This window comes from Peromyscus maniculatus, chromosome 8 (genome assembly GCF_049852395.1).
Source record: "Peromyscus maniculatus bairdii isolate BWxNUB_F1_BW_parent chromosome 8, HU_Pman_BW_mat_3.1, whole genome shotgun sequence".
Lineage (NCBI taxonomy): Eukaryota > Metazoa > Chordata > Mammalia > Rodentia > Cricetidae > Peromyscus > Peromyscus maniculatus.
Window position 1 is genome coordinate 58941369 of NC_134859.1, and position 23187 is coordinate 58964555.

The window sequence follows — 23187 nt, forward strand, 5'->3', positions numbered from 1 at the left end:
CCTTTGCATAGAGGAAGAGATCCAATGTAGTCAACCTGCCCCCAGGTTGCTGGCTGACTACTCTGGGGAATGGTGCCATTTCTGGGGCTCAGTGTTGGTCTTTGTTGTTGGCAGATCTGGCACTCAGCAGCAGTATAGCCAGGCCAGCCTTGGTGAGGGGAAGTCCATGTTGTTGAGCCCATGCATAGGCCCCATTTCTCCACCATGGCCACTTTGTTCATGGGCCCATGACAGATGACATGATGACAGAGATGTCTGGGGAAAGAGGCTGACTATCCACAGAATGGGTCATCCTACCTACTTGATTACTGAACTCCTCCTCTGCTGAAGTCACCCTTTGATGACTTACATGACTTACTCCCATGATTTATTTAGGGCACAAGTATCTTCACATCCTCCATTTGGAGAGATCTATCTACACACTTCTTCCTCAGATGTGTTTCTCACCAATTTTTCAATCTTGCTCTTTCTAAGTTCCTAGTAAATAATCACACATCTAGCTATTTCTCCTTCCAAGAAAAATGTATGACCATGTGTACTGCCTAAAGTTCTGCCCACTATGAAGATTTCCCTTCACCAGTATCTTTCAGGGTTGTCCCAGAAAGGGGTTGTAATGCTGCAGCTGTCTGCTTCTGGGTGGTACCTGAATGACGTGCAGAACCATCAGTAACCCAGGCTCTAGTCTTCTCTTCCTCAGTCAGCTGATCATAGGGCATACCTCTTAGGCTATAGGTACATGCTTGGCAGCAGACAGCATTGTAATGGGAATATAAACCATTGGCATTTAGGCAACCTCTTCATATAACTTGCTTGTGCCTTCAGGACCTGCTCTGGCCCAATCATGTATATACCACCTCCATTTGATAATGGATTGCTACTGTGCACATCCTACTGTATGGCTTGGTGGGTCAGATAATACCCAGTTCACGATGGGCAGCTCAGGTCACAGAAATTTGGTGTCCCATTGTCAAATGTTCAGTTTCCACTAAGTCACAAGAGTTGTCTCTTAAAGGGAGAACAGTTGTCTGCAGATGATGGTAGAGCCTTGTTCCAAAATCCTAAGGGCCTCCACTGTGATTCATCTATAGGGTTCTGCCAAAGGCTCCACACAGCATCCCTACCTGCCACTGACACTTCAAGTACCATCGGGTCCACTGGATCATATAGTCCAAGTGGTAGATCAGCCTGCACTGCAGCCTGGACCTGTTGAAGAGCCTTCTCCTTTCCAGGCCCCTCTTAAAGCTAGCAGCTTTCCAAGTCACTTGGTATATGGGCCAGAGTAACACACCCAAGTGAGGAATGTGCTGTCTCCAGAATCCAAATAGGCCAACCAAACATTGTGCTTCTTTCTTGGTGGTGGGAAGGACCAGGTGCTATAACTTATCCTTCATCTTAGAAGGACTATCTCTGCATGCCCCACACCACTGGATTCTTAAAATTTCACTGAAATAGAAAGCCCTTGAATTTTGGTTGGATTTATTTGCCATCCTTTGATGTACATATGTGTTATTACCAATAAGTCCAGAGTACTCCTGCTTACTTGGTCCAGTCAACATAATGTCGTCGATCTTTTGCCCCAATGTGGTGTTTGTTTGTTTGTTTTTGTGGAAGAGAAAGATGATCAAGATTCCTTCTAAGTTATGGCACAGGGCTGGAAAGTTAATATGTATTGAGGTAAAACTGTGATGGTATACTGCTGGCCTTACCAACTGAAAGCAAGTTGTTTCTGGTGGTTTTTATGGACAGGTACCAAGAAAAAGGCATTTACTAAATCAGTAGCTGCATACCATGTACCAGGAGATGTGTTAATTTGCTCAAGTAATAACACCACATCTGGTACAGCAGCTGCAATTGAAGTTATTACTTGATTGAATTTTCGATAGTCAGCTGTCATTCTCCCCAATCCATCTCTCTTCTGCACTGGACAGACAGGAGAGTTAAAGAGATATGTGGTAGGAACCACCACCCCTGCATCTTTCAAGTTCTTGACAGTGGCACTCATTTCTGCAGTTCCTCCAGGGACATGATGCTATTTTTGGTTCACGATTTTCTCTGGCAGAGGCAATTCTAAAGGTTTCTATTTAGCCTTTTCAATGATAATAACCCCCATTCCACAGATCAGGGAACATCTATCCCAATTATATATTCTGGAACTGGAGAAATAACCACAGGATGAGTTCAGGGACCCACTAAACCTACTGTTGAGTTTGATTTCAGCCTAAACTCCAATGGTCATCTGACCTCTATAAGCCCCAATTAACTGGAGGGCCACAGTGTTTCTTGGGGCCCTCCCAGAATCAGCGTCAATTCAGATCCAGTATCCAATAGACTCTGGGAAGTCCGATTGTGTCCTTTCCCCCAGTGTACAGTTACCCTTGTAAAGGACAAGAGGCCCCTCTGGGGAAGGGCTGGAAAGAGGCTAACAGTAAAACTTGTAGGTTATTTTATCAAGGTCCTTCCTCAGGGGAATCTGGCAGTGCCTTCATCCAAGGGGATCTGGGTCTGCAAACTGGCTCATCTGGAAATTGGTTTATGGGCTGAGACTCCCTTTTGCCACAATCCAGTGTAGCCTTTCTTTCATTTGTTTGAGATTTTTTCCCCCTCTTTATACAGATCAAACAAGAATGCAGTAGGCTTCTTATCTATCTGATGCCTAGAAACACCATGATTGACTAGCCAGTATCAAAGATCCATACAAGTCATGCCACTATAAAAATCACTTTGCCTGTGCCGCCGCCCATTATGGATCAGGCCATTATCAACACTGCTTTGTCAATGCTGCCCATTATAATAACTACCATCACCTTGCCTTTGGTCATTCAGTACTACCACCTGGCCCCTGCTGCTTCAGGGACCCAGTTAAACCCATAACATTTGATTCATCCAAGTGAGCATCTCCAACCCCAAGGTCTGGCATAAGGAAAAGGGGGACAACAAAGCTCTTCAAGTGTGCTGGTGCCCCTCTCCCCATTTTGCATCTTACAGGATTCATGAAGGGCAAGGCTTCTCAGCCTTCCATTGTGGAGGATTGTGTTTATACAGTATACCCGCTCTAGCATTGCAATTTCCTTGAGCCTTAAAATCCTTTCATCAGCTGGGTGGTGGTGCACACCTTTAATTCCAGCACTCGGGAGGCTGAGCCAGGTGGATCTCTGTGAGTTCGAGGCCAGCCTGGTCTACAGAGCGAGATCCAGGACAGACACCAAAACTACGCAGAGAAACCCTGTCTCGAAAAACAAAAAAAAAAAGAACAAAACAACAACAACAAAAAATCCTTTCATCAACGCTAAGCCAAGGGTTAGCAGGCATCTCCATCTCCTCCTCAGCAGGCCATCTCTTGATAAATGCTTCAGCCAACCATTAAAACAAACTTGAGATGCCTTTAACTGCATCCATATTAAGCCTAGATTCTCCACTCAGTGGGCCTTATCAGTGCTCAGCCTGATCCACTTTTGTTCCTTCCGCCATTAGCCCACACCCTTAAAATCCATTCCTACACACACTCCCAAGGCTCCTGCTTGAATGAATTAGCAAACTGAGTTCTTTAGTATTGTAGCACACCTACTTATAGACTACACTTTCTATCTCCCCTCTAGGAGCCTGCTTAGCCTTAAGTCTGGTTATAGGTCTAGAGGCAGCTATTGATAGACCCTGAGGACATCAGTGTTGCCTTTCCTGCATCTTCAGAGAAAGCCACTGCTGGTTTAGCAGACAATGAAGGGTTAATTTCCTCAGTCAAACGTTAAAAGGGCAGTATTTCAGGGGGTGGGAGTGAAATCTGCTGAGGGTGGAGAGACTACTCCTTCAGGTGAGACAAACCTTTCTGAGGATTCAAAGTTCTCAGCTTCAATGGGGTCCTCCCACGTCTCCATCCCAAGTTACAGTATCCCATTTTTTACCAATTAATGCCCTAACTTTAACTACCAACACCCTCTGAGGCTGAGACTTGAGTTTTTGCTGTAATTCAGCCAAGTGGGGCTTTGTTCTGATTTTCTGCAACAAACTCTGTGGCTGCTGGAGAGACAATTCACTTTCAGGGCACACTTAGAAACTTCTAGACTGTTTATGCACCTCTGGAAATGGTCCGTATTACCACTAAGTTCATTGGTGTCCCTCACCATATTTTGAGATGCTAGGAGCTGGTTAATTTTATCATGGGGCTCATTCTTTTCCTCTGTCAGTTTATCCAGAGAAGCAGGAGCAACCAACCAGCATCATTTTCCTTATTTTTTCACAGACTATCAAAAGTTTTATATACAGAGTTACCAAATCTGTGGCCTTTCACATCACAGTTGTTGAATTAGGATAATCAAATGCACTTGTCTCCTTTAGTTTGTAAAATAGTTCACACCATAGGCTTTCAGTACTCTGAGCTTCTAGGAGGGCTTCAGTAACTGTAGGTATTGGCAAATTGGAAAGCCTAGTCTAGATACTTAAATTCATCCTTTTACTTCTGTTGCTCTAGAACCACTTCTGGTACCAAAATCTGCATTGATCAGGGTCTCTAGAGGAACAGAACTGATAGGATGAAGTAGGGAGAGAGGGCGGGGTTTATGAGAATGACTTACAGGCTGTGGTCCAGCTAGTCCAACAATGGTTCTCTATCAATAGAAGGTCCAAGAATCTAGTAGTTGTTCAGTCAATGAGACTGGATGTCTCAGCTGATCTTCAGTATGTACCGGAATCCCAAAGAAGCAGACTCTAATGCCAGTAAAGGGATGATGGACATGCCAGGGAGACTGAGGGCCATCAGACAAAGAGAGCAAGCTTCCTTCTTCCTTGTCCTTTTATAGGCTGCCAGCAGAGGGTGTGGCCCAGATTAAAGGTGTATCGTCCTACCTCAAAAGATCTGAGTTTAAAGTAGTTCTTCCCATTTCAGATGATTTAATTAAGGAAAAAGTCCCTCACAGGTGTGCCCAGCCACTTGAGTTTTAGTTAATCCCAAATGTAATCAGATTGACAACCAAAAACAGCCATCACAACACCTTTGATAATGACCTGCTTGTACACAGTAATAAGAATTTTGCATTGTAACTTGTCCCTCATGGTTTCCCCATGGACAAGTGGTCCCGTACCACTTTTGTGCTCACCTGCAAACTGGGCTTAAATACAGTGGCTACACTGAGGCTGGGAGATTGTTTCTGCAGTCCTTGCTTAAGTGAGGCCTGTGGAGAAGCCTGGCTGCAGAGGACACTAACTGTACACTTTGTGCCTTTCTTTTCCTTTGTGACATGATGCTTCAGTGAAGGACTACCAGCTGGTCCAGAAGGGAGGAGGACAAGAGTGTGGCACCTCGCAGGCCCAGCTGAGCCAGTACTCCCAACACTTTGCCTTTATTGCCAGTCACCTTCTGCAAACCAACATGGACAGCCATTGTCCCGAGGCAGTGGAAGCAACCTGGGTCCTGTCCTTGGCCCTCAAAGGTTTATATAAAACACTAAAGGTAATGGTGAACCTCTTCCATGTGCACAAGCCTACCTATGATTTGACATCTGCAGGGGATTAACAAGGAGGAAATGCCAACTGATTTGGATGAATGGTTAACAATGGGTTCTTTTTAGAAATGCTTGAGACTGTTGCTGGAGAGCTTCTCTCCAGGTTCCCCAAGCCCCGCAGTCCCACAATCCACTTATAAAATAATCACTCAGACGCTTGTATCACTTATAAACTGTATGGCCGTGGCAGGCTTCTTGTTAACTGTTCTTATATCTTAAATTAACCCATTTTTATAAATCTATAGCTTGCCACGTGGCTGGTGGCTTACCGGCTTCTTTACATGCTCTTCTCCTGGCGGTGGCTGCAGTGTCTCTCCCCCCTTCTTCCTGTTTCCCCAATTCTCTCTCTTTGTCCCGCCTATACTTCCTGCCTGGTCACTGGCCATCAGTGTTTTATTTACATAGAGTAATATCCACAGCAGAGACCTTATACAAGGATAACTTTAAGGAAGAAAGAATTTTCCCAGTGTTTTGAGTCTCAGTTTTTATTTTGTTTGTTTGTTTGTTTGTTGTTGTTTTTGAGACAGGATTTCTCCTGTGTAGCCTTGGCTGTCCTAGCACTCACTTTGTTGCCCAGGCTGGCCTTGAACTCACAGAGATCCACCTGCCTCTGCCTCCAGAGTTCTGGGATTAAAAACATGTTCCACCATCACCTGTCAAGTCTCAGTTTTTTTGTTTTTTGTTTTTTTAATTTTATTTCTATTCTATTTGTGCATTGGTGTTTTGCCATGGGTGTCAAGTCCCTTGGAACTGGAGCTACAGACAGTTGTGAACTGCCATGTGGGTCCTGGGAATTGAACCTGGGTCCATCTGGAAAAGCAGTCAGTGCTCTTAACTGCTGAGCCATCTCTCCAGCCCTCTCAGTTTTTTTAAATATTGTTTCATGGACTCTGATACTGTGGCTTCACAGAAACATAATCCTGTCTGGGGGGAAGAAAACGGGACTGAAATGTTTTTCACTTCATGCCCAACAGGAACTCTTCTAGGTTATCACAGGAATTGAGGGAGGAATAAAGGGAGCCAGTATCCCAAGGAGCTTCAAGGGATCAATGTGACCATTAGGCTGGGAGGAAGCAGCTAGGTGAGAGTTGAGTGGTATTTGGGGTGGAGAGAAGCCCTGACCCCTGATGACTTTGGGGGCCTTAGTGGGCTGGAGGGCTGTGAGGATCTTTCAAGGAAATACATTGAGGTTACTTGCAGGATGTTCTTCCTTACAGAGCTGTCCTGGAAAGGGTCTCAGCTGAAGTTTGTTGCCCCTTGACACTCAAGTGTTCATTCAGTGATGGCTCTGGTCAGGAGGTCATTGGATGGTGGAACAAGGGGACAACTCAGGCACCACCAGAGGCTTGTCTGCTTGGCTCTCCAGCTGTGGGCAGCCCTGAGAAGGTGTCATTGTCAGCTGAGACCATTCATCTGCTAGTTGTTTAGATTTCACAATGTGGTGTGTTTCACTGTTTCCAGTATAATAGAGAAGGGAAAGGAACTTCCTGATGGCAGAGCTCCGAAATCCTTATTTAGTTTCGTTTGTTTGTTGAGGCAGGTATTCGTTAGGTAGCCCTGGCTGGACTGGAACTTACTCTATGGACCAGCTTGACCTCATACGCAGAGTCTGCCTGCCTCTACTTCCCAAATGCTAGGATTAAGGTGTGCACCACCACGAGTACTCAGTCAGTTAATATTGTTGAGCACCAAGAGCCAAGTACAGTGGTGAGCTGGAAAGAAGGGCTGTGCTCTCATGAGGCTTGGGGTATCCCAAGCCAGAGGAGGCATGCCTCCATACAGTCATCAGAAAGCCTTTGGAGAGGGGAAATTGGAGGGGGCAGATATGGAGCTAGCCTTGGGTAACATGGACAGAAAGAATAGCAAGTTTCAGGCCTTGAAGTGGACCAGGCATGATGGTCACAGAGCAGAAGGACCTCTAGATCTTTAAGATAGTGCAGCAAGGGGCTGAGACCAAAGCAGCAGGCAGAGAGCCTTGTAGGACCCCATCAGCCATGGTTGGGGCTTGGACTTGAGCCTCAAGCCTTTTTTGGAAGTGACATAAAAATGGGTTTCAGAAGTGTGTGTTTAGTGAAAGAACACAGAGTGAACGAGGGGCAGTGGCTCATGGGAAGATTCAAGTGCTTTCTTACTGACCGGAATTTCCCTGGAAGGACCGTTGGACCATCAGCTCTGGAAAAGGCTGGCGCTCTGCCGACATTAGTCTTCTCTCTGTAGCACCTGCAAATCCCTCTCTTGGCAGGCTCACGGTTTTGAGGAGACCCATGCCACTTTCCTCCAGAGCGACCTGCTGAAGCTGCTGGTGAAGAAGTGCAGCAAAGGGACGGGCTTCAGTAAGACCTGGCTGCTCCGGGACCTGGAGGTGAGGAGGAGGGCTGCCCTGTCATCGTAGATCACACCCTGGAGCAGAGCTGGCCTGTTCGGGCCAGTCCCTCCCTGTGCACTCTCATTCCATGCAGCTCTTAAACCCAGCCTTGATTCTCCCTTCCGGAATTAGGGATCCTGACACCTGTCCTCCCCTGGCAGGAAAATGAATTGGGTGTTTGTTCAAAGAATCTTGGAGAAGTATTTTGTGGAAACACATAATTGACCATTAAATCATGATAATAAAATGTGTTTTTGAGTTATTATTTCCCTATAAAGTTCCTTTGAGCTAAAATCAGTTTCTAAATATGACCACACATGTTTATCTTATGTAGGATTTCAGTCGATAATTTCATTTTATTGTTCCTCCTTTGAGGCCTCAGATGTTTCTTAGTGGAATTCTTATGGTTCCCAGAGGCTTTTCAAGGTCAGGTGCTAGTTCTAGTGTATGGGGCAGTGCTACAAGGCTGTGCCGTGCCCCTCACCCTCACTTCACAGATGCCTGCATTGGAAGAACCAGCTCTGACGACAGACTCTGCTTAGGTCTAAGGGAAATTGTATGTGTGGTGGTGTGCCTGCAACTAGGTATGCACTGCTTGAATGCCTGGTGCCCACAGAGGCCAGAAGAGGACATCAGCTCCCCTGGACTTTGGTTACACATGGTTGTGAGGTGCCATGTGGGTTCTAGGAATTGAACTCAAGTCCTATTATAAGTATAGTTGAACATGCTTTCATGTTCCTTTACTAATCACATACTCTCCATGTGAACTCTGCTATCTTAAAGTTAGGATAAATTTCATAGACCCTTACAGGATTAAAGAACTATGTCATGTAGCACGAATCTTAAATGGTCTTATTAATAAAAACAAACCCAGAGTCAGATATTGGGGTGAATGCTGGAAGATCAGAGAAGCAGAACAAGCCACAGCTTCCTCACCTCGCCAATTTCTCAGCTGATCCTGTTTCCTCAGACTGGAAGCCTCTGAGTCCTCATCCAAATGAATCTCAGCTGAACTGTGCTGCTCAAAAGCCTAAAAGCTTAACTAGCTCTAGTTACTGGTCCTCACACCTTATATACCTTTCTGCTTTCTGCCCTCACTTCCTGGGATTAAAGGCATGAGTCACCATGCCTGGCTGTTTCCAGTGTGGCTTTAAACTCACAGAGATCCGCATGGATCTCTGCCTCCCAAGTGATAGGATTAAAGACGTGTGCTACCACTGCCTAACCTCTATGTTTAATGCTGTTCTGTCTCTGACCCCAGATAAGTTTATTAGAGTGCACAATATTTTGGGGAACACAATACCACCACAATGTTGTCATCTCGTTCACTGAACTCATCTCCCTGCTCTGCTTGCCTGACTTTGTGTGTAGATTCTGTCCATCATGCTGTACTCTTCAAAAAAGGAGATCAACACTCTGACTGAACATGGAGACCTGGAGCTGGATGAGCGAGGGGACCAAGAGGAAGAAGTGGACCGGCCAGTTAGTAGCCCTGGAGAACCAGAGCAGAAAAAACTAGACCCTCTTGAAAGCTTGGATGAACCCACCAGAATATGCTTCTTGGTATGTTCACTGGTCATCGTGGGAATGGGACACAGGTGTCGGAGGGGTGGCTTCCCTTCGGCTTGGCTGGACATCAACCTAAACGAGTCCAGGGCCTGGAGAGAGAGCTTAGCAGTTAGAGAGCTTAGTGGTACTGCTGTTCTTCAGAGGACCCAGGTTGGATTCCAGCACTCAAATGAGAGCTCACAACTGTCTGTTAACTTCAGTTCCAGGGGACCTGACACCCTTTAATGCCTTCTACGGGTACTAGGCACACACATGGGACACAGACAAGCATGCAGGTACAACGTCCATTCACATAAATAAATTAAAAACCTTTTTTTGTTTGTTTTTGTTTGTTTGTTTTTGAGACAGGGTTTCCTCTGTGTAGTTTTGGTACATGTCCTGGATCTCGCTCTGTAGACCAGGCTGGCCTCAAATTCACAGAGATCCGCCTGCCCCTGCCTTCCCAGTGCTGAGATTAAAAGTGTGTGCCACCACCACCCAGCTAAATAACCTTTTTAACTGCTTAGTCTGTTGCATACAAAAAAGATCCAGAAGGATAGTAGAGCCCTATCTTTGTAGTGGCTTTAAGATTTATTTATTTATTTTATGTGCATGGTATGTACTTACGTGATTTTATATGCACCATATGCATGCAGGAGCCTGCGGAGGCCCAGAAAGGGTAGTGAATCCCCTGAAACTGGAGTTATAGGTAGTTCTGAGCCACCATGTGGGTACTAGGAACTGAACCCAGGTCCTCTGAAAGAGCAATCAGCATTTTTAACCACTGAGCCATCTCTCTAGCCCCTAAAGTGGGAATGCATATTTTATAGTTCATATCTTAGTACTCACAATTTGCCACACTTTTTTCAAGTACCCACATAGTGTTCTTCAGCTGCAACCTGGGGTGACTTGAAATTCTGTTTTGTCACTTCAGAGTGCACATTGTTCATGTCTTAAGGCACATATCCTTGTCTGTGTTTTGCCTTCTCCCATCCCTCCAGATGGCTCATGATGCCCTCAACGCTCCTCTGCACATTCTCCGGGCCATATATGAACTGCAGATGAAAAAGACCGATTCTTTCTTCCTGGAAGTTCAGAAGAGGTAAAGACCCTTCAGATGCACTGAAGTGTGCCAAGTGAGGATAGGGGACCCTCACCTGCTACCATGGGATCTGGAGAGAGGCCCTGGTAGGCCAGGCAGCCACAGCGACCAGCCTGGAGTTCTTCCTGAGGCGCCTGGAAAAGCAGCTCTGCCACTTGGACTGAGTCATCTCTAAGAGTGTGACAGTTTCCTTTGAGACTGTCATGTGTGCAGCCTTAAAGGTGCAGACTCTGGGATGCTTCAGATGGTACAGAGCAGAGCAGCTGCTGGGCTCAAGGGGGCTGGGCTCTTACGTTTTCATCAGTGTAAATTATTTCAGGACTTTTTCACAGGGGTGATTATATAATCAACAATGCATCCTTCTCTTGGCTAGGAAGTTCAGAGGTGGCTCCAGAATCTATCTCCTGAATTCATGTGAACTTTACATATCTCCCACCCAGCCTCTTCTTCTGTCCCCATGGCCTGGCTTTGCTCTCTCTCTCTCCTCCTACACACACACATCTTTCCCTCCCACCTTCTTCTCCTCTCTCTTCTGTCTATCCCCTCCCTCCCTCCCTTCTTGCTGTGCTAGGGAGTCAAACTCAGAGCCTTGTACATGCTAAACTACCTCCCTGGTCCTTTAGCTTCTTATTCTAATGTGGAGTGAATTTCAAGTAACTTATCCATGTTTCTGTCTTACCCTACATATTCTCTAAAATCCTGTATGAAATGGAGCAGGTACTATGAGAAGAAGATGGTCAGGGTACAGTCTAAGCTACTTTAACAACAACAACAAAAAAAAAAAAAAAAAAAAAAAAAAAGTAGAACCTCAGACTGGGGCAGGTAGAATTTGTGGTTTTCTCATGTAAGCATCCAGAGGCAGACAGAGAAAGGGAAGGGAAGACAGAGTTGAGTTGGGAAGACACTTGACTAAGTGTGCCATGCAAGCATTAGGACCTGAGTTTGGATCCCCAGTACCTATGTAAAAGCTAGGCATGGCAGTGCTCATCTCAACTCCAGTACGAGGGATGGAGACAAATGGATCTCTGCAACTTGCTAGTCAGCCAGTCAAGCCAAATCAGTAAGCTCCGCTTCAGTGAGAGACCCTGTCTCTAAAACTAAGGTGGAGAACAACTGGAGAGAGAAAGCAAGGTCAACCTCCCATACACATCCTAAATTAAGAAAGAAATAGAAACAGGCTGAGAAATTCTCAGTAGTTAAGAACACTGGTTGTTCTCACGGAGGACCTGGGTTTGATATCTAGCACCTTCTTTTGACCCCTGAGGGCACTAGGCCTGCATATGATGTGCAGACATGCATGTAGACAAAACATATACACAAAAAATAATTTATGTTTGTTTGTTTTGTTTTTTGAGACAGAGTTTCTCTGTGTACAGCCCTAGCTGTCCTGGAACTCACTCTGTAAACTAGACTGGCCTCGAACTCACAAAGATCTGCCTGTCTCTGTCTCTCGAGTGCTGGGATTAAAGGCATGCGCCACCACCGCCTAGCTACAAAAAGTAATTTCTTAAAAATAAAGAAACATGCCGGGCGTTGGTGGCGCACGCCTTTAATCCCAGCACTCGGGAGGCAGAGCCAGGCGGATCTCTGTGAGTTCGAGGCCAGCCTGGGCTACCAAGTGAGCTCCAGGAAAGGCGCAAAGCTACACAGAGAAACCCTGTCTCGAAAAACCAAAAAAAAAATAAATAAATAAAGAAACATGAAGAGAAAAGTGGTTCCTAAGAGACAGTTTGTGTCTCTGCCATGAGGATATTCTTAGAAGTCTACATGTTTGGGTGAATGGATGAAAGCTGTGACTATAGTTTGCAAGTATAGCAAGTGATGATATAATTGGGTGCATGACAGAGTCTGGTCACCTTTCTGACAGTGTATTTTAAGCTCTTCTCCCCTCCACTTTCTGTGCCCATTACTGGCTCCCCTTCAGGTTTGATGGGGATGAGCTCACCACAGATGAGAGGATTCGCTCCCTGGCACAGAGGTGGCAACCCAGTAGGAGTCTGAGACTGGAGGAGCAGAGTGCCAAAGCCGTGGACACAGACATGATTATCTTGCCATGCTTGGTATGTCTTCTACCTTGGGATCAGTGTTTACACTTCTGCCCCCTAGTAAGAAGGCCAGGCCTCTGTAATGGTGGTCTTGGCTTTGCAGTCCCGGCCTGTGCGTTCTGACCAAGCCACTGCCGAATCGAACCCTGTGACCCAGAAGCTGATTTCCAGCACAGAGAGTGAACTGCAGCAGAGCTACGCCAAGCAGCGCCGGAGCAAGAGCGCTGCCCTCCTGCACAAGGAGCTGAACTGCAAGAGCAAGAGGGCGGTCCGGGACTACCTCTTCCGTGTGAACGAGGCCACAGCGGTCCTCTATGCTCGCCATGTGCTCGCCTCCCTGCTGGCCGAGTGGCCAGGGCACGTACCAGTGAGTGAGGACATCCTAGAGCTCAGCGGCCCTGCACATATGACCTACATTTTGGATATGTTCATGCAGCTGGAAGAAAAGCACCAGTGGGAGAAGGTAGATAACTCTCTGCTCATCCCAGGCTCCTCTCTGCCCATCTTCTATATCTCTGTGGCCCCGGGGTGTCTGAGGAAGGTAGTCCCCTGACAGGTGTGAGCACAGCAGAGGCAAGGGCTGCTCTTGACTGCACTGTAGCTTTTCAGGAGCTGTGCTCACAGCTCAGACCTAATGCAGGAAACGTTTGCAGCAATAGTCTCTGAAACCGGCCTTGCTTGTTTCACACCTGCAGGTTGTACAGCTCTGCTAGCCAGCTTGTGTCTTCTTAGGTCACTAGAATTTGACATACTGCAAAGTCAGGGGCAGGTAATACTCATAGGCTGCCCAGGTAGCCTGTTCCCGTAATACAGGAAAGCTTCTGATGAGGTTGTCTTCTGTCTGAAACTCATTTCTAGACTGTCTATGCAGGTCAAGTGATCTACCTTCATGCCTTGGTTGTGCCATGACCCTAGTGGTGTAGACAGAGGCCTATCCAAGACCCTGGCTTCTGGGTGACAGGGATTTCACTAACATCCATGCCATTCTCTAAAGCCTGCTTCTCCAGTTTGGAGTTTTAAGTTGGAGGCCATGTTGTATTTTTTTTTCTTTTCTAATTTATTTTTATTTCATGGATATAATGTTGTGCCTGCTTGTATGTAAGTACGTCATGTGTGTGGTGTACCCTCAAAGGCCAGAAGAGGTGTCATACGAAACCGTAGCTGCAGATGGTCGTGAGCCTTCGTGTGCATGCTGGGAGCTCAACGGGGTCCTCTGTCAGCGGCCAGCGCTCTTAACCACTGCGCTACGTCTCCACCTCATCATTTTTATTTTTATTTTTTGGTTTTCAAGACAGGTTTTCTCCGTACAGTTTTGGTGCCTGTCCTGGAACTCACTCTGTAGACCAGGCTGGCCTCAAACTCACAGAGATCCGCCTGGCTCTGTCTCCCGAGTGCTCGGATTAAAGGCGTGCGCCGCCGCCACCCGGCATCTGTTTTATTTTTATATCAGATCTTCCTTGTTTTCTTTTAAAATGATACTGTGAGGCCAGAGAGATGGCTGAGCAGTTAAGAGCACTTGCTGCCCCTGCAGAGGATAAGAGTTTAGTCCCAGTACTCATGCTGGGCAGCTCACAATCTCCTGCAACTCCAATTCCAGGGGATCCAATGCCTTCTTCTGGCCTCCACAGACCCATACACAGTGTGCATACATATCTTCAAGCCACATACATACACATTAAATAAATAAATAAATAATAGTGCTGGGCTATAGTCCGTTTTCACTTCCTGGTCTCCACCTTCGCATCCCTGCACACTCACTCCTGGTGCAGGGCTGGTCCCTCTCTCCTCAGTTCCAGGTGCAGAAATCATGGGTCATATTTCCCCCTTAATCCTCTGCCTCCTGTCCAGTGTGCTGAGCATGGCGAGGTTGGTATGTTCTCTGGCCTTTGTTTTGCCCCCAGGACCACTGGTTTCTGCATATTCTAGGCTGTTTGCCAGCATCACAGCCCTGCAGGCCCTGGCAGAGTGCTCTCGCCAGATCCACCTTCCATGAAGCACAGTGGCAGCCACTGCCTCTGTAGACCCCTGCTTGGACATGTGCTTCTCCTCCACCCTGGTCCTCAGAGCTTCTCACTTTGGCCATTTCTCCCTGTGTGCTGTCGTTTTACTTATAGCTTCTTCCACCTACTTAGTGATGAGCACTTCAGAGGCCTGGAACATCTCCAGCTTGTTCTTTTATTGTGGGCCTTTTAGAAGTGTCATTATTCTGATTCAGAAAAGGGCCTGGTTGAGAGGTGGCCGCTGGGGTTGCATTTGGGGGCAGGTTGGATGGTGCCAGTGCCTTCAGGTGAATTTCAGACTGAAGTAGGCTCTCTCCTTCCTCCTGATGGCACTGGCTGGCCCTGCTCTTACCCACCTCCTGTCCTTGCAGATCCTGCAAAAAGTGCTCCAGGGCTGCCGAGAGGGCATGCTGGGGACCATGGCCCTGGCTGCCTGTCAGTTCATGGAGGAGCCAGGAATGGAGGTGCAAGTGAGGGAATCAAAACACCCCTATAACAACAACACCAGCTTCGAGGTATGGCTGCACATCAGAGACCTTCTCTTCCCTCTTCTTACCAACCCTGACTAAGGACACATTTCCTCATCTCCTGTCTGAAGCCATGAGTCCTGGGCAGCAGGCTTCCCCTTCTCCAGATTGAGCTGTATTAACAGGGAAAAGTGGGCTCCTGGCCCTAGAGGAGAGTATCCTTTTCCCATTGAAAGCTCCTCTGAGTGAATCCTCAGCTTCTGCTGAGTTTGTGTGGGGCTCTATAGTCAACCTCTGTCTCCTGATGATCAGGCCCACCCCTTGGAGACACTAGCTCCCTTTTTAATTACCCAGCCCTCACAGCCTCATCTTCTCCATTCTGAATTTGTGTCTAAATAGAGAGCCATAGGAGTTTGGCGTGGGCCACCCCAGCTACTCTCTGACTTGATTTCTTGCACCTTTCTTTAGCCTTTTGGAGATGCTGGAGCTGGCAAGGCCAGAGCTTCTAGGTGGGAGTAGTCTACAGCAGTTGGGATAGGGACCCAGAGGCTGGTTCAGAAGTTGACTTGATCAGCTGGGTTGACGTTATTTCACAGAGGTGGACACCTTCTCACCCTCTTCCTTCCAAGCTTCTTCTCTCCCTGCCTCATTCTCTCGGCTGCCAAGTTGTACCCCAGAAGGGATCATCCTGCCTTCCTGATGGTCCCAGACTGGCCTGTCCTCTGGGGCTACTTTTGTACTTCCGCCCAATCCACCCCCAACCCCTGTCTGGCTCCTCAGCATCTGTGACCCTTCTTCAAGATGTGATCAGAGCTCCTGCTCTCCAAAAGTCTGGACACCTCTTCTTAGTCACATGATCACAGCCCCTCCTGTGAAATCCCCAAGCCACACTCCTTGTCACTCTCAGAGCACGCAGACCTTTTCCCAGTGCTGCTCCTTACTTGAAAGGCACTCATGTGTCCCTTCCCCTGAGGAGCTCCCTGTAAGCACCCTGCTCTGGACCTTTCCTTGCTGCCCACTGTGATCCTTCCCCCCTACCCCCCACCCCACAGAGCTGGAGGAAGGGACTGTGGCTTGCTCATGCTCCATGCCCCTGGTTACAGTGACAGCCACAGTGGTAGCTAGTGACAGTGATAGAAGTATTCTCTGTCTCCCTCCCTAGGATAAAGTTCACATTCCTGGTGCAATCTACCTCTCAATCAAATTTGATCCTCAGTGCAACACAGAAGAAGGCTGTGATGAATTAGCCATGTCCAGCAGTAGCGACTTTCAGCAGGACCGACACAACTTCAGTGGATCCCAACAGAAGTGGAAAGATTTTGAGCTTCCAGGTCTAGAGACTTTTCCTTTAAAATGTTGCTTCTGTTTATTTATTTCCTTATTTACTTGTTTGAGGGGCTGAGTATGTGTCATAGTGCCCCTGTGGAGATCAGAGGACAGCTTGGAGTCAGTTCTCTCCACATGGGTCCTAGGGATGGAACTAGATTGGCAGGTTGGTCAGCAAGCACTTTTGCCCACTGAGCCAGCTCACCAGCCCTATAGAGATGTCACAGGAAGCGTTTCAACATCACAGTGAGGCCAGTGAGATGGCTCAGTGGTAGGGGCACTTGCTGCCAAGCCTGTCAACCTAAGTTCAAGCCCCAGGACCCACATGGTGGAAAGAGAACCGACTACACATATATACCTTGGCATGTACATGCCTATCGTACATACTTCTCACCCCAAAATAATTACCCCAAATAAAGGTAAAACAAAATTTTAAAAAGCATAAAGTTGAGAACTCATTAGAGGATTTAAAATGAGTTTAAAGTATTTCATCAGAAACACCCCAGCGGCCACCTTTGCTCCCATGTCCTGACCTGTGTCTGGTCTTTGTAACCCAGGAGATACTCTGTATTACCGGTTTACCTCTGACATGAGCAACACTGAGTGGGGCTACCGATTCACTGTGACGGCCGGACACCTGGGGCGCTTCCAGACAGGTGTGTACTCTGCCTTTCTGTTCGCACCTTCCGTCCACCAGACACGCTCTAGCTAGAAGTGCTACTGTGTTACTGACTTCTGTTAAAAGCAAAGCAAGTATTGTCTCTTAAGGCCTTCCAAAAGTGTCTCCCAACCCCCATGCCTGGCTTTCTTCACCAAGACATGGTTGGCTACTTGTAAATGATCAGATAAAAGCCTCTGTCAGGATCTAAAAGAAGACACTTGGGAGTTTGTTTGTTTGTTTGTTTGTTTTGCCGGGGTATTAATTTATCTTTGGCACAGTGGCTGCACCTTAATCTACTGCTATTTCAGCCAGCAATTTCGACTCTGCAGTTATTGGCCTGCTTATCTGGCAGCTGCCTGGATGGGAATTCTGTTAAAAATAAAACTCGAGACCTAAAGGCTGAGGTGAAAACCTGCTGGCTTAGAGAGGTTGAGTAGCACCTAACTAGCCTTCTCTCCTTGATGGCTCTCCCGAAAAGACCATCCTATCACTCTGCAAAAAGAAAAAAAAAAAAGCCATTGTAACTCAAAACACCTCCCTACTACTTCCGGTGCATCTCTCTATCTCTTCCAGATGCCCTCTCATGCTCTATGATTACTTTCTGTCAACTAGTTGCTAACTGAGCCTCCTGACCCACAATTAATTTTATTTAATTAATGTGAATGCAGACTTGGAGTTCACAGTGTGATTGAATATCCCCCAACACCAGGGCCTTTTGCAAAAGTGAGGAACTAAGAGTTTTGTTCTTGTGTTTTATTTTACAAAAAGAAATTTGGTTTTGCCAGGCAGTAGTGGCACACGCCTTTAATCCCAGCATTGGAGAGGCAGAGGCAGGTGGATCTCTGAGTTTGATGCCAGCCTGATCTACAGAGTGAGTTCTGGGACAGCCAGGACTACACAGAGAAATCCTGTATCAAAGAAAGAAAACAAAAAGAAATTTGATTTCAACCAAAATGTAAATGATCACAATGATTTCACCCTATCAAAATATGAACAGTTTACAAAATGTAAATCTTTTAATGCTCATAATTGTTTTTAAAATGTCTGTTTGGGGGTGATGCCAGGGTTTGAGATCTTGAAGCAGATGTTGTCCGAAGAAAGGGTTGTACCTCACCTCCCATTGGCCAAGATTTGGGAATGGCTGGTGGGTGTGGCCTGCCGCCAGACTGGTCATCAGCGACTAAAAGCCATCCACTTGCTGCTGAGGATTGTGCGGTGCTGCACCCACAGGTAGGCAGTGCCGGCCGGCCGGGCTCAGTCCCTAAAGACACCTCCTCCTGCTCTGTTTCCCAGTTACTTTGTTAATGGCATCTTTGAGGAAAAAAAGACAGTGTAATTTTAGTGTTTCTGAGTTCAGCTATCATTTCCTGTAAGTAATTTTTGCCTCATTCAAAGGTCATTTCTTTCTAGAAGCTTAATGGCTTTCCCTTGAACACAGCATCTGTCATCCACCTGGGATGGATGACAGTATATAAGTTTGAGTTTCTAGTGTCAAGTTTTTGCTTTGGATTTCTGCTTGTTCTGAGTCTACCTTTGCCCTGAGCATTCTGCATTGTTACTTTAGGTCTTATGTATTCATAACTTTGGGCATTTCCTTATCTGTAAACCAGTGCTGTATTAATGACTATAGCTCTATGACTGATTTACATATCTAATAATTTAATTGTGGAAGTCCTTCAGCCTAATTCTTTACTTCAAGATTGTCTTGGGTTTTGGTTTTGTTTAAGAAAGACAAGGATTCAATATGTAGCCCAAGCTAGCCTAGAGCTCTGAGTCTTCCAACCACAGCTTTCTGAGCACTGGGACTACAGGTATACCCCACCATTCCTGACCTGTGTTGGTGTGTTTTTCTACTTTTGGTTTGTTTGTTTGTTTGTTTGTTTGTAGATAGGGTCTTACTATGTAGCTCTGGCTAACCTGGAACTTACTATATAGATCAGACTAGCCTCAAACTCAGAGATCTGCCTGCATACTCCACTAGCTGTGTTGGGTATTTATAACCTTAATGTGACTGACCATTTTTTTTTCTAATGATTTATAAATCTTTTTACCCAAAAGTTACCTATCCATTTTTTATTAGCATGTTAATTTCTCCATGTTCTGAAGATGAGGGTCATCCTCAACTATAGTGAGTTCTGGGGCAGCCCAGGATACATGAGACCCTGTCTCAAAAAAAAGAAAAAAAGGAGGGAGGGCTAGAGAGATGGTTCAGTCTATAGTGTCTGCAGAAGAATGAGGACCTGAGTTTAGGTCTTCAGTACTTGGAGAAGGAGGGCAACAACAGGTAGGTCCTTGTAATTCAGTGGCCAGCCAGCCTAGACAATTCAGTGAGATCTGAACTCAGCTCAAAAAAAAAGAAAAGAAAAAGTGCATGGGGCCAGAGAGATGGCTCAGCAGTTGAGAATGCTTATTATTCTTGCCCAGGACTTCGATTCCCAGCATGCACATGGTGGTTCTCTATCCATAACTCTAGTTCCAGGGAATCCAGTACCTTCTTTTGACCTCCAAAGACACCAAACATGCAGGACGGTGCACATACATACATTCAGGCAAAACAATTACACATAAAATAACATGAATATATCTAATAAAAATGTTTTAATGTAAAGGTACAGAGCGACTGAGAAAGACCCTGATGTTGACCTCTGGCTCCACATGCACACTCACAGCATCTTCACACACCAACACATGAATACATACATGACCACACACAAACACATACAACCAAAGACTAAAAAATATTTTAGCCTAGTGTGATGGCACACACCTTTAATCCCAGCAAGGAAGCAGAGCAATTATATCTCTGAGTTGGAGACCATCCTGATCTACATAATAAATTCCAGGTTACATAAGGAGGCCCTGTCTCAAATTGAAAAAGAAAAACAATTTTCTCTGTTTCCCCACCACCCTTTTATGTACATATGTGCTCTCTTGTTCACACTTCCAACCTCTGTCTTGGCCAGTGATACTTTTTTTGTGGTACTGGCATTTATCCCATGGCTTTCCACATGGGAGGAAAAGCCTTCCATACTCTACCACTGAGCCACACCCCCAGCCTCCTAATGGGATCCTTAGAAAGTTGAATCCTCTAATCCATAGCCATTTTATAAACTTCCATACACATTTCTATAGACAATTCATACAGCATTTTGTTTGGTACATTCCTAGGTATTTAGTGTTTTTATTCTCTTATAACTATTATTTAAAATTTTTGTTGGGTATGGTGGTATGTGCTTATAATCTCAGCACCCAGAAGGCTAAGGTATTTCAAGGCCAGCCTGGGCTACATTGGTAAGACCATCTCAGACAAAAGAAGGGGACTTTGGTTCTGCTGCTGTGCCATTCTGTCCTGCTGTCCTCATATCCAACATCTGTTCTGAGGAGTGTGTGGATCAGCCAGCGCTCAGTCATGACATCTGTGATAGTGAGCTTTAGTTCTTCGTCTCAAGCACAGGAGCAGGGTTTGGCGTTTTACTCTGGCAGAACTTCCACTACAGTGTTGAATAGAATATGGCTGTAGCGTCAAAGTACTCATCTCAGAGGAAAGGGTTGGTGGTAATGTCTGTGCTGTTTATGCAGCAGCCATGCATTCCACCCACACCTCTTGTTCAGACCCCTGGCCAGTAGGAGTTGCTCTTTCTTGCATTTTTAAGGCCTGTAGATACAGAGTACGAGTCAATGTGGGGTGATGATATGCGAAGTGAAAGGTAATAGGAAGTTGTTATTTTTAAAAACTTAAAGCAATCTCTAAGTCAGGAAGAGAAAGTGATGGCTGACTGTCAGTACCACGTCTTCATGTGCAGACATTCTGTGTGGTTAGCTCTGCGTGGGCTTCCAGTAGAGCACCCAGATGGTATGCTAGCTAAGCAGTATGTCACATTGCCAAGGTCTTCAGGCTGGCAGACCTTCTTGGCTGTGGTTCAGAAGTCTTTCCACAATTTGCTGGCTTCTGCCAGTCTTCTTTCCAACAGGGACTTCCTACACTCCTTAGCCTGAAGAACTCTCCATGTACCTCCACTGGCCCTTCCATTCCAGTGTAATAACCCTGTACTCCTCCATATGAGCCTGGAGGGAGACCTGGGGGGGCGTGAGGATAGAGGACATACCACATACTCCCAGAATGCCTTGCTACACTAGCTCCTTGGAAAGTTAAAGATTTTCTGGCCTGAGGGTGATGGAGACCAGAGTAGAGGGCCAATCCCAGAGGAGGACAGTGCAGCAGGTACCTCACTCTCCAATGCTCTCCTGAAAGTTAGCAATGAAACATGTTTATAAGTCCAACTGAATTTGCCCATCTGTTTACTTTGTGAACATGTGCTCCTTTTGGGGGAAATGACTGACTCTAAGACAACACTCAAAGGGGAAGATTCTTTTTCAAGTTATAGGAAGAAAAAGTAAAGAGAATGGAAAATCATTACATATATGCATATTACCCTATAGTGAGCCCAGAGTATTGTTGAGTTCCTAATTTTCTCCTCTGAGAGGTTTTGAACTAGGATCCTAGCCCCATCCACTCCAGGTTCAGACACTCAGGGTTCTCTACACACAGGTCTGAGGATTAGGCTTCTCCTAGAAGCAAGATCTCAGGTCCAGCAAGCTTGCAAGCCTGTTTTCTTTTTATAACTGAATATCAAAATAATATTTGTCTTCCCATCCAATTAGTAGTTCTCTTTTTTTATTTGTAAGTTTTATTTTGTATGTGATGTGTCATATCTTGCTTTTTTACCATTTAACATTTAGCTTAAGGTGGCATGGTAACTTACACCTGTGATCCCAGTACATGGGGGACGACTAAGGCAGGAGGATTACCGTGACTTCAAGGAGAGCCTAGGCTTCCTAGTGAAACAAACAGAACACATTTGCCTGGAGGTTTTCCCACTGTCACTGGAAGGACTTCATAGGGACCGCTTTTAAAAACACACAGTAGGGGCCAATGAGCTAGCCCAGTGGGTCAAGATGCTTTCCATCGAGCCCAACGACCTGAGTTTTCACAGAAGCCACATGCTGGGTAGGGAGACCCAACTCCCACAGTTGTCCTTTGCCTGCTGTATGCATGCTGTGGCGCACACACACACACACACACACACACTCACTCACTCACTCACTCACTCTCACTCTCTCTAAATAAGTAAATAGATAAATAAATAAATAAATAAATAAATAAATAAATAAATAAATGCAAAAACAAAAGAAAAATGCAATAATTCCTGTGAATATACTTCAGGTTCTCTGGATTTCTTAGAATCATTTTGGGGGTTTGGCTCTGCCTCTTTCCTTCCATGCTGTTGGTGACTGTGTGTGCCTTTTTTGGAGAGAAGTGGGTGTGGCTGTTTTAGATGGGGTGGGAAAGAAAAAGCCTGGCCTGCAGTTTCTCCCCCCGCCCCCCTTGGGTAGCCTACTTCTCAGTAAACTGACCCCATGCTTTCCTGCTACTTCCAGTGACCTCTGTGACCTTGCGCTGTTGAAGCCCCTGTGGCAGCTCTTTACCCACATGGAGTACGGCCTATTTGAGGATGTGACACAGCCTGGCATCCTCTTGCCCCTGCACCGTGCCCTCACTGAGCTCTTCTTTGTCACCGAGAACCGTGCCCAGGTAAAGACATGTCCGCCTCTTGCCCTTCAATCAGGGCAGGAAGGATCATGCCTCTGTATGCTTTTACCTGTTTCTACTCATGGCGGGACTAGAGTTACACTCCAGCCCCCAAGCCCAGGGTGTCCAGGCCGCACAAGAGGCAGGCCTCGGCCTACATCCAGCATCCCCCCCAACACATACCCATACTCCCAGTCCTGGGAAGAGAAAAACCTCAGGTCAGCCTAGTTGCTTATTTTGTCAGGCCTATAGCCAAAGGGGGGTAGGGACCGCCTTGGACTAGCTCTCAACAACAGAGGTTTCTGGAAAATCAAACAGTGAGGTTCCTCTTCCTCGTCTTCTCTGCCTAAGCACAATAGACTTATTGAATTGACACATGAAAGGGCCTTTCACAGATTCTTTGCTTGTCCTCCTCAGGAGACATGAGAAAAGTCCCCTGCCTGGTTACCCTTTGGGCCATCAGGACTAGCTCTGGAACCAGGTTCCTATTCTTTCCAGTTAGGCTTCTTCATGACTGTAGAGTGTGTGGTGTCATAGGTGCCGGCAGTGAGCAGTGCTTACCCCCTGGGGCCCGTTTGCTTGGTGGGT

At 46.3% G+C, this 23187-nt stretch overlaps 1 protein-coding gene across 5 annotated transcripts in view; it reads left to right on the forward strand.

Annotated features, from left to right (window-relative positions):
- Nucleotides 1-23187, forward strand: part of Zzef1 (zinc finger ZZ-type and EF-hand domain containing 1) — a 130909-nt gene that overhangs the window by 103554 nt on the left and 4168 nt on the right. For all 5 annotated transcript variants that reach the window (XM_076542845.1, XM_076542848.1, XM_076542847.1 and 2 more), the window contains exons 43-53: nucleotides 5244-5443; nucleotides 7738-7857; nucleotides 9232-9423; nucleotides 10410-10510; nucleotides 12435-12570; nucleotides 12659-13018; nucleotides 14927-15070; nucleotides 16185-16353; nucleotides 16906-17004; nucleotides 18074-18239; nucleotides 22449-22602. In XM_076542845.1, the coding sequence (XP_076398960.1) occupies nucleotides 5244-5443; nucleotides 7738-7857; nucleotides 9232-9423; nucleotides 10410-10510; nucleotides 12435-12570; nucleotides 12659-13018; nucleotides 14927-15070; nucleotides 16185-16353; nucleotides 16906-17004; nucleotides 18074-18239; nucleotides 22449-22602 (1841 nt within the window). The remainder of the gene's footprint in view (nucleotides 1-5243; nucleotides 5444-7737; nucleotides 7858-9231; nucleotides 9424-10409; nucleotides 10511-12434; nucleotides 12571-12658; nucleotides 13019-14926; nucleotides 15071-16184; nucleotides 16354-16905; nucleotides 17005-18073; nucleotides 18240-22448; nucleotides 22603-23187) is intronic.